At 55.4% G+C, this 14,599-nt stretch overlaps 7 protein-coding genes across 7 annotated transcripts; 2 read left to right on the plus strand and 5 right to left on the minus strand.

The window, feature by feature from the left end:
- Positions 1-208: 208 nt before the first annotated feature.
- Positions 209-890, minus strand: PG994_011677 (uncharacterized protein; the record flags this gene model as incomplete). The annotated part of the gene is made up of 5 exons (XM_066863086.1): positions 209-296; positions 369-428; positions 505-565; positions 631-717; positions 803-890. 5 exons carry the CDS (start codon positions 888-890, stop codon positions 209-211), a joined length of 384 nt encoding a protein of 127 aa, XP_066712196.1.
- Positions 891-2,365: 1,475 nt separating this feature from the next.
- On the minus strand, positions 2,366-3,301 carry PG994_011678 (uncharacterized protein; the record flags this gene model as incomplete). The annotated part of the gene is made up of 1 exon (XM_066863087.1): positions 2,366-3,301. The coding sequence occupies one exon, from the start codon at positions 3,299-3,301 to the stop codon at positions 2,366-2,368; it is 936 nt and encodes a 311-aa protein (XP_066712197.1).
- Positions 3,302-3,927: 626 nt separating this feature from the next.
- Positions 3,928-4,714, plus strand: PG994_011679 (uncharacterized protein; the record flags this gene model as incomplete). The annotated part of the gene is made up of 2 exons (XM_066863088.1): positions 3,928-4,473; positions 4,712-4,714. The coding sequence occupies 2 exons, from the start codon at positions 3,928-3,930 to the stop codon at positions 4,712-4,714; spliced, it is 549 nt and encodes a 182-aa protein (XP_066712198.1).
- A 240-nt stretch (positions 4,715-4,954) lies between these two features.
- Positions 4,955-5,665, minus strand: PG994_011680 (uncharacterized protein; the record flags this gene model as incomplete). The annotated part of the gene is made up of 2 exons (XM_066863089.1): positions 4,955-5,448; positions 5,599-5,665. 2 exons carry the CDS (start codon positions 5,663-5,665, stop codon positions 4,955-4,957), a joined length of 561 nt encoding a protein of 186 aa, XP_066712199.1.
- Positions 5,666-6,657: 992 nt separating this feature from the next.
- PG994_011681 (cytochrome P450) lies at positions 6,658-8,567 on the minus strand (the record flags this gene model as incomplete). The annotated part of the gene is made up of 4 exons (XM_066863090.1): positions 6,658-7,237; positions 7,300-7,381; positions 7,434-8,138; positions 8,195-8,567. 4 exons carry the CDS (start codon positions 8,565-8,567, stop codon positions 6,658-6,660), a joined length of 1,740 nt encoding a protein of 579 aa, XP_066712200.1.
- A 2,132-nt stretch (positions 8,568-10,699) lies between these two features.
- Positions 10,700-12,425, plus strand: PG994_011682 (uncharacterized protein; the record flags this gene model as incomplete). Its single annotated transcript, XM_066863091.1, has 4 exons — positions 10,700-10,871; positions 10,974-11,299; positions 11,405-11,604; positions 11,672-12,425. The coding sequence occupies 4 exons, from the start codon at positions 10,700-10,702 to the stop codon at positions 12,423-12,425; spliced, it is 1,452 nt and encodes a 483-aa protein (XP_066712201.1).
- A 365-nt stretch (positions 12,426-12,790) lies between these two features.
- PG994_011683 (uncharacterized protein) lies at positions 12,791-14,361 on the minus strand (the record flags this gene model as incomplete). Its single annotated transcript, XM_066863092.1, has 4 exons — positions 12,791-13,776; positions 13,817-13,901; positions 13,954-14,124; positions 14,194-14,361. The coding sequence occupies 4 exons, from the start codon at positions 14,359-14,361 to the stop codon at positions 12,791-12,793; spliced, it is 1,410 nt and encodes a 469-aa protein (XP_066712202.1).
- Between the last annotated feature and the right edge of the window lie 238 nt (positions 14,362-14,599).

Consider the following 14,599-nt stretch of genomic DNA (forward strand, 5'->3'; position numbering starts at 1 on the left):
CACCTTCATTTTCAATCTGGATAAGTCGTGAGCGTTCATAAACCATTGCCCTAATTCCCTATCCTGAACCAACTCCCCCGAAATCCAAGTTTGGCCCTCTCTGCGACCACTTGCATTCGTGAGCAACACTCGCGGGTCGCGAGAAGAGGTTTTGTCGTTCTCATGACTTCAAACCAGAGCCTGTCCGTAGACTGAATTCTGCGCCCACCTAGAAGCGATTTCCAGAAGGAACTACTGGGGCACCTGTGGGAGTGGCCTTGCCTGTAGGTACGACAGGCGGGGACGCAGAAGCCTTGCTATATCATGGTGTCAGTAATCAGGGAGACAGCTAGACGATGAAGCAAAAAGTATAAGGGTGATCGACTAACCCAGTCGGTGCAGGCCCCTTGCCCTTTCCGGTCGGTGGTGGCGGGGGAGCCGGACCCTTCCTATATTGCCAATGTAAGCTGTCTGGTGGTTCTCTGTTCAGGGCAAGTCTTGAAGGGATATCGGAAGATGGCTTACCCAGTAGGTATCCGTCTCTTGTCCAGAGTGGTCTTACCCTTGCCTGTAGGGGTGGCTTTGCCTTCATAACACCACGTTAAGTGTTGTAATCAAGGGGGGAGTGCTCAAAAGGTCACGCATACTTACCAGTGGGAGTAGCTTTACCCTTTCCTGGCGGGGTGGCTTTACCCTTGCCTGTCGGAATAACACCAAATGGCACAGAAGGCGTAGGGACTGCAGGGTACTTTTGAGACAGCGAGCGGTTAGTTGGGGGGTGGAAGTCTTGCTGCCCTTTCTCGGGCTTCGAGTGACTACTCACGGGTAGGGGCAACGTCATATGCGGCTGGCACAGCCAGACCGACATGTACCAGCGGAGCCGCGAGCAAGACGTGCAGGAGACGAGTCATGGCTGTTTGGATGTGTGGGAGTGTCTTTGAAGGGACAATGTTCTGGTAGTACTTAGAGAAGCCTGGGTTGCAAGATCAGAACTGTCCATTCAGCGACGGCTGCTACGCCTTATATAACCAACGGACTCTTCTTCCCCCTGTGAATCTCCCTGCCCCTTTTCCTCCCTCGTAGCACAAATTCAGAGCCCTTCTAGTCATAAGCTCGGATTTGTGCGACATGGCTCAACAGGGGAGACCAGTATCAACTCCTGTCTCTCGAGATGGAGGCAGGGAGGCTCCAAATGAAGCAATTTGGAGACATGGAAATTCGCCCGACGACCCCGTAGACCCTGGCGATACTTGAACTTGGTATACTGGAAAACATCCAAGAGGGACTTGCCATATGAAGCAGCGTACATTGGTGATGTGCCTTGGCGGAATATGTCTGCCCACTGAACCTGGTTTCCTCGGCTCAGCATTGGCTTTCGTGGCTGCGGGACATCACAGTCCGTCCTGTTACAGAAGCCTGCATGTGCCCCGGAAGGGATCTTGATTAATGGCAATGACGATCGGTCGACATACAGACGCTTGGCATGGGGGGTTATCATCCCTGTTTGCGTGTGTACGGTAATATACTGTGCTCTTACTTGCCCGGTATGATGCCACAGTCTTGTCGATACAAGTCCCTGGGTATACAACATACCATGCATGATTCAGATGGGTAGCCGTAGATCTAATTGTCCGAATTGCCGTAAAGGGATTCCTATATTTACATCTCGATGGATATTATTCCGAGCCGCTTATTATTAAGACTATATCTCGATTGCTCTAGTGTCTCCTCTATATTACTGACGGTGAAACCAGGGACCGACCATACCGTGACCCGGAGGAGGGGAGTATTTCAGTCCACTAATCGCAGCGCCGAGACGCAAGGTGATACAAGCGAGGAACCAAGCTTTTCGCCATGTACCCAAGGCAGCAGACTTACGGCGCAACATTCCTCGACGCCCATTGCGCGACTACTTCCGGTCCTTGCCAAGTACAGAAAAGCCACCCATCTATATCTCGCATTTTCAGGCACATATTGATTAGCGCCACCGCATCGCAGTGTATCACGCATGAAATGATAGATGTGTACATCGACTGGGTTTGCTTAAACACATTGTTACATTTTAGGCTATCTATCTCCAAACGCCAAAAGATCGACAAATATTGATCTGAGTGCCTACGACGTCCACACATTCTTGTCCTATTGGATGGGGTGACTCAACACCCAGAGCACGTAACTCCTGGTTAGCTGCTCGTCACAGGAAGACCTGACATGGGCATGTCTGGTACTCATTAGATTCGGAGAGATTCGATGGGTTCCCCGTAAGGACATAGATGCGAAGTCTGCAAGGCCGGGGCAAAAGTGAGCAGCAAATAGGATCTGTGCAGAGGCGGTGGGCCGGTAGAACACATCGGCTCTATGTCTGTGTATGTGCGTGTTCTGCTCTCTACTTGCTCCGGAAAGCGCTCGTCGTCGAGAGCCACTGCTCCATGGTCATCAAATCAGGGTGCTCTTTGCGCCGCTCCTTGATGTCTGCTTTGTACCCGTCGGTCGCGAACCAGCCAATCATGAGCCTGAGCTCCGAGACCATGTACGTGAGGACACTGCCCATGAACCAGAAGGTGACGGGGGTCGTGTGGCCCGTCGCGTTGAGGAACGAGTTGTCCATCTCCTCGACAGTGAGCTCGTCTCCGGCCAGTCCGACGGCGCGCTGGTTCCACGTGTCGGGGCCGCTGAAGGCCTTGGCCGCGAACACGCCAATGTCGTGCACGGCCACCCACTGGTTCGACTTGTCCGTCTTCAAGTGGTTCCGCAGGGCCGCCATGAAGACCTTGGTCGGGAACTCGGGCTTCAGGTTGTCCATGAAGGCGACGGGCCGGAGGATGGTCCAACCCATCTTCTCGCCCTGCTTGCCGGGCGACGTGACGTCGCGCAGGTACCGCTCGATGCGGTACTTGCTCTGGAAGTGCAGGATGGGCGTCGGGTTTTCCCAGGACGCCGCGTCGCCGCCGCGCTCCACGCTGCTGTAGACGAAGTGCTTGACGCCGTTCCGGATGGCCTCGTCGATGACTGCCTTGCCCTGGGCGACCTCGCTTTCGAGCGTGGCGCCCTGGTCCAGCGAGACCTGGACCGAGTAGACTCCCCAGATGGGCTCCGAGTGCACTCGCTTCGCCTCTTGGAAGAGCGCGGGGACGTTGTCGAGGTTGCCCTGGACGAGCTTGATGGAGCTGGACTTGTCGGCCAGCGTCTTCGCCGACGCGCCCTTAGTATCACGCGTGACGGCGAGGATGGTAATATCGGACTGCTTCAGGGCCAAAAGAGCGTCGACGACGGCACCACCCTGTCGCCCCGTGGCGCCAGTTACTAAAATAGTGTGAGACATGACGAGGTACGGCTGATCGTAAGATGACGACGGCGATGTCAAAGATGAGTGGATAGGTGGATTGGGGAGTGAACAAGAGAGATGCGATCACGCAAGACCAAGAGAGACCCCCCTTGGCGAGCTACTTGGCGGGCTATTAAGAAAAACCTAGTCAGCCGAGCATGATGATGGTGATGATGATGATGATGATGCCCATCGGACTGGGTTGGAGAAGGTCCCTCGCTGCACGCACTTAATCAACAGTCTTACACAAGTCGAACTCTAACCTACGGAGTGGGCTCCGTTGGCTCAGAGCGATGATCCCGCCCGCTTGGGTACACGGCCCGGACCTCTAGTCTCCCTTTTCTTTTTGCTTGGGATTATTAGAGTTGGTGTGGAGAGGAGTCGTGCCATCCCAAAGCCCGGCGGCCAGGCACTGTTATATGAGCTCAACCGTCAGATCCTGATCCTCTCAGCTGGCTCTAAACCCGGTGGACAAAGACCATAATACCATGCTAGTGCGAGGAATAGGAGTCAGCAGCAGTAGCAGTCCTACAACTTATTCCATCTTCCTGTTCCTGCTTTCATCCCTCAAACTATAGCGCCACCGAAAACTAAAGGGCTGTTGTCCATCCTCCATCACAACCATGGACAATCCTTCCTCCACATTCACCCCGCCGTCGCAGCGCATCAAGACGGTCCACGACCTGCTGGACGGCTACCGCAGCCTCTCGGTGCCGACGCTGTTGGCGCCGCTGGCCGAGGACTTCCGGCACCGCGCGCTGCCCGCGAGCCTCGAGATGCCCGAGCGGGACCGGGCGGCGTTCGCGCAGCACGCGGCCGGCGTCTTCGGCCTGTTCGACGCCTTCGAGATGGTGCCGCAGGCGGTGCATGAGGACGCGGCGGCCAACGTCGTCGTCGTGCACGCGCTGATGCGCGGCGTCATGAAGAAGAAGCAGCAGCAGCAGGTCGACTGGCGCAACGAGTGCGTCCTGCTGATCCGCCTGTCCGCCGACGGCGCCCGCGTGCGCGAGATCGCCGAGTTCGTCGACAGCGCCAAGGCCGTTGAGATGCGCCGCAAGCACGCCCCGGGCGTCTTTGGCAAGGCGGGCGGCGCCCTCGCCGGCGTGCGCCTCTCGACGCTGGTGGCGGGCTTCAGCCAGATCGTCGTGGTGTGTGCCACATACCACGCGGTGAGTTTGGGATTCTCGTGGTGGTTCAATTTGGGGTCGAGTTCCAGCTCGGTCAGCACTACGCCTTCATCTCAGGAAATAGCTTGGGCATCGTTAACACCTAATATATAAGGTTCTTAATTAATAATATAATGTACTTGACCATACAGGGAGTGAGCTTGTGGCAACGTGAGATGCTCTATTGCCTAACATGTCTATACTTATTTCGATATAATACTGAAATGATCAATTCTAACAGTAATTAACCACTATGATTCTATGAATTTACTATAGTTGCAACCTGAATGACTTGATCGGCAGTCATTATGACTTTATATAGTACACTAAACCCCTGCTTTCCATCTCGTAAGCAATGCATTATCCAATTTTGTTCCAAAGTCTCCTCCTCTCGGTCGAACAAGCCTTTGGCCACCCCAAAGATAGGGGACACCTCCCCAGTTCCACCTTACCATCTCATTCCTGAGCGCAGCACACACGCCATCTACACTGCGGCACCCTTAAGCGTCTGCCACAGCGCCAAGCTGCCGGCGACGACGGGGGTGATCAAGCGGACGGTATTGTAGCTGATCCAGTTGCGGGCGTAGCTCTCGGCGAGCCGAGCCTCGACCTTCTTGCCGTCCTTGCCGTCCACGGCGGGCTCCGAGAGCGCGTCGAGCTTCTCGTTGATGGGCTGCATGTTAACGGCCGAGTGCACGACGGTGACGAGGTGGCAGGCGGCCGCCACGGCGTACCAGCGCCAGTCGCCGAGGCGGGCGGTGCCGGCGGCGCCCCCCGCGCGCGCCACCCAGGCCGTGTAGCCGTACCCGAAGATGCCCAGCGTGCTGATGGGCCGGAAGAAGACGTTGCCCACGGCCCAGAAGACGGGCCACTGCCGCCCCAGCAGGCGCGCGCGCTCGGCGTGGCCGGGCGCCGACGGCTTGGGGAAGTCGACGAGCAGGGCGGGCACGCCCATGAAGGACTGCGTGATGGCATTGCCTGGTGGGATGATGGCCCCCCTTGGTTAGCAAAATGAAATACTGCTGCCCGCTGACGAATCTTCTTCACCACTGCTACTCTATATGCTGCTGCATAATGTTTGAGAAGGCAATGATGTCATCCTTATATTTCTCTCCTTCTTAAACTCACCGAACAAGATGTACGAGAACGCTATCGTCGTGCCGACGACGGCTTCAGGGGATACTATGACTGTCATGATGTCGAGAGAAAAAAAGCCTATCCGTGACGTGATGCGAGTAATCGAAAGTAACAACGAGTGGTGCTTCAGAGGCGTAACGGGGAAAAAGAAATGCAGCAGGCTGCAGTACTCGAGTCTTTTTCTTTTCTTTCTGCTCAACTCGCTATCTTCTTGCTCCGGCTCCCGCCCCTCCCTCATCTGCGCAGCAAAAGAAAAGCATATATATGTCGACGGTAAAGCCCTCCGTCCGTCCACCTCAAGATTGGCGTCTCTCGGCCAACAGGGGATCAAGGCCCTGCGCCACGTGTGCAGAGAAAGAGAGACATCATACAAGCAGAATCTCCGATTAAGCGGAAGCGTCGAACCACATCGCTTTTTTGGTGTCTCTGATGAGCGGCCGCGGGGGACTAGGTGAGCGGCCTGTAGCGTGACCCCCCTTACGGAGCGCCGATGGGGCAATGCAGATCCCCCTGAGACATTTGGAGTCATCATTATCTGCACGCAAACCTTATCTGGCTTAAGAGGTCTCAGTACCACGCCGTGCTCCGTGTACCTTGCAGCTCCAGCGTCATCCGACCTTTAACCTACCCATGTCGATTAACTGGACATTTTCATAGTCTGAAGTAGTAGGGATGCGCAAGCAGGTTGTCTTACTGGGTCCAGTCAATGATATGACAGAGATTGTGATAACGATCGAATTGATGTATTCTACTGTATGCGAAGAAGTGCTATGCTTCTAGATCTCCATGTAGTGTACCAAGTGATAACCAAGTATAATGTGCTGAAACCAAAGATGGTAAGATATTATCGCCAATATAATCCTCCGCCGAGCTCCCGGACGCCGCCGATTTTCCGTGTATGATGATGATGATAATGATTGAGTAAGAATTTAGTGAATTGCATTTGGGCTGGGTGGTATTTGGTTACGGTGGGTATACACAATGACTTCGCTAATTGTCGAAAAAGGGGGGAGACAAAGCAAGTAACCTCCCAAACCAGAGATGAGGGCATTAACAGCCGGTCGGGATCTCCATCGTTCTGATCCAGTGCGAAACCTTGCCTGGGCCTCCTCTCTCATCCGACACTCTGATCACGGGGATCGTCGTCTTCGATTTCGTGATTGGCGCGACAGGCTTGGCGTCCAAGTGCACCTGGGGGGCTTGACCCGTCCGCGAGGCGGACTCGGCTCGCTGCCGCAGATCGTGCGCCTCGGACTCCTGCCAATGCCGAAGGGCCTGTTGCTTGCGTTCCTCGCTGCGGGCTTCGAAGGCCATCTGGAAGGGATCGGGCTTGATGATGAGGAGGGAGTTGGACTTGTCCAGCGGCACTGGCAGCTCTTGGTCGGTAAGCGGGTCGACCTTGGGCTTAAGGTTGAAACACCACATGAGGGCTCCGCAAGCAATGACGAGCTCATCCTGAGTCAAAGTCATGCCAAGGCATTGGCGCAGTCCCCATCCAAACGAGCTCAGTCCCTTGATGGTGGGAAATTGAGTCAACGGCTCTTGATAGGTAGGCCAGCCCGGTTGGAGCCAGCGTTCGGGCCGGAAGTTATCTGGATCGGGGTACTTGACGGGGTTGCGCAGGAATGCCCTAATTGGCTGTTAGGTGTCATCCAATATAATGACATGTGTGGGAGCCATGGGGGAACTCACCAGTCAAGGGGCAATATACGCGTCCCCTTTGGAATGAAGTACCCCATGTACATACCGTCGGCTTCGGTTTCATGAGCAACGCCTATAGTCTTGTGAGTATAGATTTTCCAATAGGCTGATATGGTATCTCTTACCGGTAGGGACATTGGGCTTCCAGCGCATAGTCTCCTTGATACAAGCTCGAAGAATAGGTAGCCTAGGAGTATCATCGAGAACCGGGGGTCGTCCTCCGCAGACCTCATCGATTTCCTGTTGTATAGTCGCCTGCCACTTGGGATGATGGACCATAGCGACTAGGAAGTACGACAGAGGACCGGCCACAGTGAAGATTCCCACAAGAGCAATCATTCCAATCGCCGTAGCAGCTTCGCGATCACCAGAGAGTCTCGCCGATTTTTCGGATTGTTCCAGGTACTGTCGTGTCCAGCAGGCTCGCTGTTGGCCCCTTGCCATATTGTTGCGAACAGTGTTTAGGCGTTCCAGCCACCAGTTTAGTTGGTCGTCGTGACGCTTGATTTCTGCCTTCTTCCAAGGGTTCATAAAGAGTGGTAGGTGCCATAAAGGCGTTAAGACGTTGGTAATCGGACCAGCCGGAGACATCTGCGTTAATAGGCCCCAGGCACTGGGCGTGCAGTATTCACTGAGGCTCGCATCATCCCAGGTGAGCTTGCACATAACCTTGGCGGCCATATCCTCAAGGGAGAAACCGAAGTCATCAGGGTTCTCAATGAGCCTTGCCATCCACCGCTTTGCTTCATGAACCATGACACCATGGTACTGGGCTTGACTGGCTTCGGTCAAGTATGAATGTGTGAGCTTGCGCTGGCGTGCCCAGAATTCTGTAAGTGGTTGGGTCAGCCATGCCTTGGATTCGAGTTGTCGTTGGCAGACTTACCGTTTTTCCCCATCAGCGGCAGATACTCTCTCTTGGAGTCAAAGAGGGACTTGACCATAGGCCGATCGGAGTTGTACTTGGCTCGCTTGACCAACAACTCCTCCGCGATCTTCTCCTCCGAGATGATCAGGAACTTGGCGCCAAGCATTTCTGTCATGTAGAAGCCGCGGTTCTTGGCATACATGTCGGACCATTCCTTGAACTTGAGCCACATGAACTGGATAGGAAGATCGTGGATACGGCCGATGAAAGGCATCTGCGTAGGTCCAATGGGTAACCTGGCATCGTTGAGCTCCAGGTAGGACTTGACGGTCTTGTAGATGGCAAAGCCCACAAGGGCTGCGCCTAGCGCTAGGATGGTGAGTAGCTGCATTGTCGTCCAGGGAACAGTGTGCTTGAGTGAGAATGGCAAGGACGGACGCGTAGAGGAAAGCCACGGCACTGGTGATGGCCAGGCGGGCGTAAACGTGTTATAGGGATGGTCAGTTAAGGTTGACAGCTCCTTGGGATGGACAGGTGTAATCGTTGGGCGGCTACTCGGAATCCAGTGTGACAGCTAACTCGAAAGCTACATGATATTTGCAGGCATTTGCAGCAATGATAACTTGGGCTGTCAGATGGAGAGCCGGCTTATCCAGATCGAAGGCTCCCAGAGGCGTGGAGGAGGCGAGACAAAGTTTGCTTGATCCTGGATGAGTTATTATGGCTAGGCAGAAGGGGCGACATGACAATTCTCCTCAAACGTGGAATACGGTATGATGTGGTGAGAAATGAGATTCGCTTCAGGATTTGGTTTGGGGTATGCTGAAAGGAGCGCATAACGACTGGTGTGAGCGGCCCAGTCCACAAGTTGGGAGAGTTGACGGATGAGAATTCCGACCCTCCCTCAGCACGTCCACGGGAACCGGCGATCAAGAGCAGGCTCTCGCGTCGGAGATCTGCTCTGTACCCTAGATTGACGGCTGTTGATGATGTGATCCATGGAGCGAAATGGTCTGCCGCGCATCTGTGCGACAAGGCCCAGCTCGGCGAGGATCGAGGGGCGAGGCCGTGGGTATGGGCATGGGTATGGATGTGGGCAGTAAGCAAAGCACGCCAGGCACGTAGCTGCTGTAGGGGTGGTACTGCTGCAACCTGGATGACAATCTGTTGAGACTGACGGCGGGATTCTTGCACGTCAACCTTGTCTCGGTCATGGTTCTGAGGCGATCACACTGATACAGAAGCTTAGCCAGGGCTCTCGTTCACAAGTTGCACCCAGAAGCGGGTGGCACCCCTGCTGGACGGCATGTATGTTTAATAGCACCAGAAAGGATACGCATCGCTATTGGGATCATGACGTTGGGTACGGGGGGGGGGGGATCAGCACGTCCCATCCATCGTATCTGAGTTCTGTTTCTTGGCCGTCGGGATATCTCTCCCACCTGGTCAATGGTGGTAATGGTCCTCTGCCAAGACATGGCTTGTCTTTCTTGGCGGAGGTGGGATGATAGCTGACACTCGATCGGGCTTGCGTATTGCTCTCCTGGCCGAGATGGAGACTGGGGATTACTCCAAATGTTTGCTCTGCTTGCTTTTGAGCACATTTGCTAATGTGGCCAGCCTGACGTACTGCCCTTTCTGTGTGAGGTGCCTGCCTGCCGAGATACCACCTCATACTTCCACGCTGGCAGAATGTATATGTTTATGTATCATCCCATACATCATACATATCATATAACCCCAGTCCTGGGCATGTGCGATGGAGAGCGGCACGGCAGCCATGATTCCATCTCAATAGATCGGATAAGGGCGAGAGTCAGATATGCCGCCCAGTGTGCGCTGAACTAGGTGAGTAGGCAGGCAACCCCATGCAGCTAGGTTTGGTGTTCATGCTTGCTTCGCCAGGAGTTTGTTGCGGTTCCACCGACGGGACGGCACTCGGGGATTTTGACGCCTTTCTGTAAGACATCGGAGTCGGTCCAGTCTCAGCTCGACCAATCACGACGGGCCAAATCAGACTTTCGTAGAATTTTCGTAAAGGAGAGCCAATAACGAACGGCCCGTCCCCAAAGGCTTATGCTCCTGGGATGCTTCTTTGCCATGCAGCTTGTACTGATCGGCCTGGACTCCTACAGACTTGGGCTCCCTCAGCATCGACTTCAAGGTCTCACCTTCCCACCTGTACATCTGAGCAGCGGAGCTGGGTTGCCTCCGACTACTCCTCCTTCCTCCTCTCCTCTAACTTCGGCTGGTGAGAACATGTAATGAGTAATGCTGGAGCTGCAACAAATCCGTGACCCACCTCACGCAGCCGCACTACCGGCCTATGGTCAGATCATCGACTGATGGTCCTGGCGTGCGAAGGGGAGGCCGTCTCATAGCGTTGCTATATACAATGGCTCCAGGTAGACAAGAGCGTTGCGGCTCGTGGCCATCAACTGATATTCTCTCAACCAGTGTTCATAGCCCGCTACTCCATCTGCCCGTCATCCAACAAAAAACGTATTACGTGGTTGACACACAATGGGTTCTATCGGGGTCAACGAGTCGAAGCCTGTAGGGTCATACCCTTCATCCGGCATAGACGTCCTCATCGTAGGCACTGGCCTTGCCGGCCTGACAGCGTCCATCGAGTGTGTACGAAAAGGCCACAATGTGCGAGTTCTTGAGCGCAATGCCACAATCAACACCGCAGGTAAGTCGTGCCTGGACTACTATCCTGGCCCGGGGGCAAGTAGCGACGGAGAGAGCATATGTGTATATGAGAGGCTTCCGAGAGTGCTAACGTCTTCCTCAGGGGACATGTACTTCATGGGCCTCAGCGCCACTAAGTTCTTTAAGCACTGGCCCGAGATGTCGACCGAGTTTGACGAGATCTCCCTGCACAATGCGTGGATCGAGACCTTTAAGCACAGCGGCGAGCAGATGATCGCGCCGCTTCTGGTGTTGGACCGCCTGCGTGACGCTGGCCTCGACCCGGACACGCCGCCGGGCACCTTCCAGATGCGGCCCCTCGTCTATAAGATGTTCGTGAACCAGGTCCAGCGCCTCGGCGTCGAGGTGCAGTTCGGCAAGCGCGTCGTCGACTACTTTGAGGACGTCGAGAAGGGAAGGGCCGGCGTGGTCACGGAGCAGGGGAGCGCTATGAGGCGGATATCGTGATTGCCGCCGATGGTGAGAGAAACCCCCACGCCCCCTTTGCAACCTGAATTTTGAGTAAACCGTGAGCTAACTTGTATCCGAATTCCAGGTGTCGGCTCTAAGAGCCAGAAGCTTGTCGGTGGCCAAGTCCGGGCCATGAGCTCTGGGCGCGCCATGTGGCGTGCCGCCTTTCCCCGGGAGTACATCCTGCAACATCCGGAAGTGCGCGAGTTCTTCAAGATGGCGGGCCCCAATCAAGATCAGCCTATCATCCGAACATGGCTTGGGTATGTTTCCCCCAGCAACCTTTCTACTTGTATTGTCAGCTGACCACACATGACCATATACGCGCAGCCCCGGCACCTATGCCATGACCCTCTCGCGCGCCGACACCATGATCTGGATCATGAACCACGACGTGACGGGGTCCGAGGAGGAGAACTGGAACCACACGGTCGAGGCCGACGAGGTGCTGACCAACATGGACAAGGGCGTGGGCCCGCAGCCGTGGGCGCCCATCTTCAAGGAGCTGATCAAGCTGACGCCGCCCGAGACCATCATCAACTTCGAGCTGTTCTGGCGCAACCCGCAGCCGTCGTGGGCGTCGCCGGGCGGGCGCGTCGTCGAGATCGGCGACGCCGCCCACTCGTTCCTGCCCGCCTCCGGCAACGGCGCCACCCAGGCCATCGAGGACGCCATCTCCATCGCCTCGTGCCTGCAGCTGTGCGGCGGCGGCGGCAACGTCGCCGAGGCCGTGCGCGCCCACGTCCGCTTCCGCTTCGTCCGTAACTCGTGCGCCCAGAAGCTCGGATTCTCTAACGCCGAGCTACTCCAGGACACCGACTGGTCCAAGGTCAAGCTCGATCCCCGCAAGGCCCAGCCCAAGCTACCCAGCTGGGTCTGGGGCCACGACCCGGAGATCTACGCCCACGAAAACTACGAAAAGTGCGTCGCGAGCATCCGCGCCGGCGTGCCCTTCGACAAGGACGACAGCTTCCCGCCCAACTACCCCCCTGGCTACAAATACGAGCCCTGGAGCATCGAGGCCATCATGGATGATGTCCGTGCTGGACGCCCCGTTCAGCTAGGCTCGGGCAACTGGGACTAAGCCTCCCTCCCCTCGGCATGCTGGTACCCTTAGCCGGAAAGCAACGTTCATCAGGGTTGTGTATAGATAGATAGGTAGATAAGCCACTTGAGATGTAGCAAATATTTAATTAGTCTTCTGTTTCAATGCAGGTACTGTACTCCTTAGCCTAACGCTTGCTGCTTGCTTGCTACGTCAAGGAAATTGTGCAGCCAAAATAATATATAACAAAAATCAAATTGTGCAGGTCCTCTCTGTTCCGAACCCAGGTTCTATATCACACACACGGGGAAAATATGTACAAATACAGAATCAGAATACCTGGTTTTCAAGGTTCTCGTGAGAACGACCACTTTCAGAGTATATACTTGAAGGTATAGGAACCCTTATGCCAAAAGTGTAACCGTGGTCGTGGGGTTTATCGAGACTTGCGGAATCGGTTGGCCAGCAGCTGGCACGGATGGGGCAGGTGCAGCTGGCGCGGACGACGCAGGAACCTTGGCCTTGGCCGAAGTCGTCGGGGCTGCCTTTCCAGCGCCGGCGCCGGCGCCTGCACTGTTTGTTGGTGCAGGTGCAGCTCCGTTGCCAGGGTTCAGCGTAACGGTGGCCGAGGGACCAATCGAGACTTGGGGGATGCCACCTGCGGCGCCTCCAGCTGGCGCAGATGCTGCGGGTGCCGACGCGACTGGGGCAGACGAAGCAGGAGCTTTAGCCTTGGCTGAGGTTGACGAGGCCGCCTTGCCAGCACCGGCGCCTACACTTGTCAGTGCAGGCGCAGCTCCAGCTCCATTTCCAGGGTTCAGCGTAACGGTACCCGAGGGACCAATCGAGACTTGGGGGATGCCGCCTCCGGCGCCCCCAGCTGGTGCAGATGCTGCTGGTGCCGATGAGGCAGGGGCTTTCTTGGGGGCCTTGGTAGAAGCCTTGGCGCTGGTCGGAGCGGGTTGACCACCGGCCCCATTTCCAGGGTTCATCACCACCGTTGTCGTAGGGTTAATCGATACCTGCGGGATAGTTCCACCACCTCCTTGAGCTGGGGCAGAAGGCGCAGCGCCTACTGTCACGAAGATCGTAGTCGTGGACGAGAAGCTGGGTTCCGCTGCTTCCGACGGGCGCTGGGTAACGTAGACGAGTTCGGTCTTGGTGACAATATCCGGTCCGCCCTGGCGTTTCGATATCGGGTCGGCACCAGCAAAGGTAAATGATTGGCCGGCCATTCCATCATCGCAAGCCGCGATATCGACTTTGCTGTCAGTAACCACCAAGCAAGATTCCTTCTGATTATCAGGGGCAAGTAACAAAGGGCCGGCGGCGCCGTTGAAGGCGAATAGTTGCGAGTTAGTGACCAAGCCACCTGGATGGGCATAATTAGCTGGGCTGTCACGGGTTTACGAAACTATGATGATACATACCGCCGTCTGCGCGACCACCGCAAGAGAAGAGGTTGACTTGACTGCCTGCAGGGCGACGAGGGTCAAAGTTGAGGCATGCTTGCGTCTATGTGCTGTTAGCTGGGATACATTCATGGGCTGGTATCGCGACGACATACCAAAGTGTTGACAACCAACATGGATCCGGCAACATTGTTGTGCTCGCCTTGGGTGATGATGTCCCATCCTTGACCGTCGGTAGATCCGCATTCGGCCACTTGAACCGGAGTCAGATTGGCGCGGAAGTCGCCAGAGAGCTTGTCGACAAACAAGCACTTTCCGTCGGATGTCTATAGGTTGTCGCCATTAGTTCTGCTCTCGAAAAGGATCCCTTGCAGGCCAGCACTAGAAGTCCTTACTTTAATCGTCGTGTTCGAAAAAGCTCGAGTCGCCGTCTCGTCACGTTTTTGCGCCTCCTCAAAGGCAGCCTGGTTGAGCTCGGTCACGACTCTTGGGTAAGAGACTGGGCCGGCGGTCACTAGAGTGGACATAACAGCAGCAAAAGCTGCAGAGTACTTGGCGACCATGTTGATTAGACTGTAGAGGATAAAGAGCAAAAAAGCGAACGAGTGGAATATTCGATAAGAGTGCTAGGGATGTTAAAGAGCGGATAGAATCGAAGCTATACAGCAATACACAGGTATATCTGCCGCACAACGGTATCAAAGGGATCAAAAGAATGAATAATCCCGCTCAGCAGGCTTGTGCAGAAGCGAGAAAGAGGGGAGAGGAGAAAGGAAGCTATTCCAAGAGGAAAGGAACGCG

Source organism: Apiospora phragmitis (genome assembly GCF_038363925.1).
Source record: "Apiospora phragmitis strain CBS 135458 chromosome Unknown utg000010l:1.0-9815664.0:1.0-9183399.0, whole genome shotgun sequence".
Taxonomy (NCBI): domain Eukaryota; kingdom Fungi; phylum Ascomycota; class Sordariomycetes; order Amphisphaeriales; family Apiosporaceae; genus Apiospora; species Apiospora phragmitis.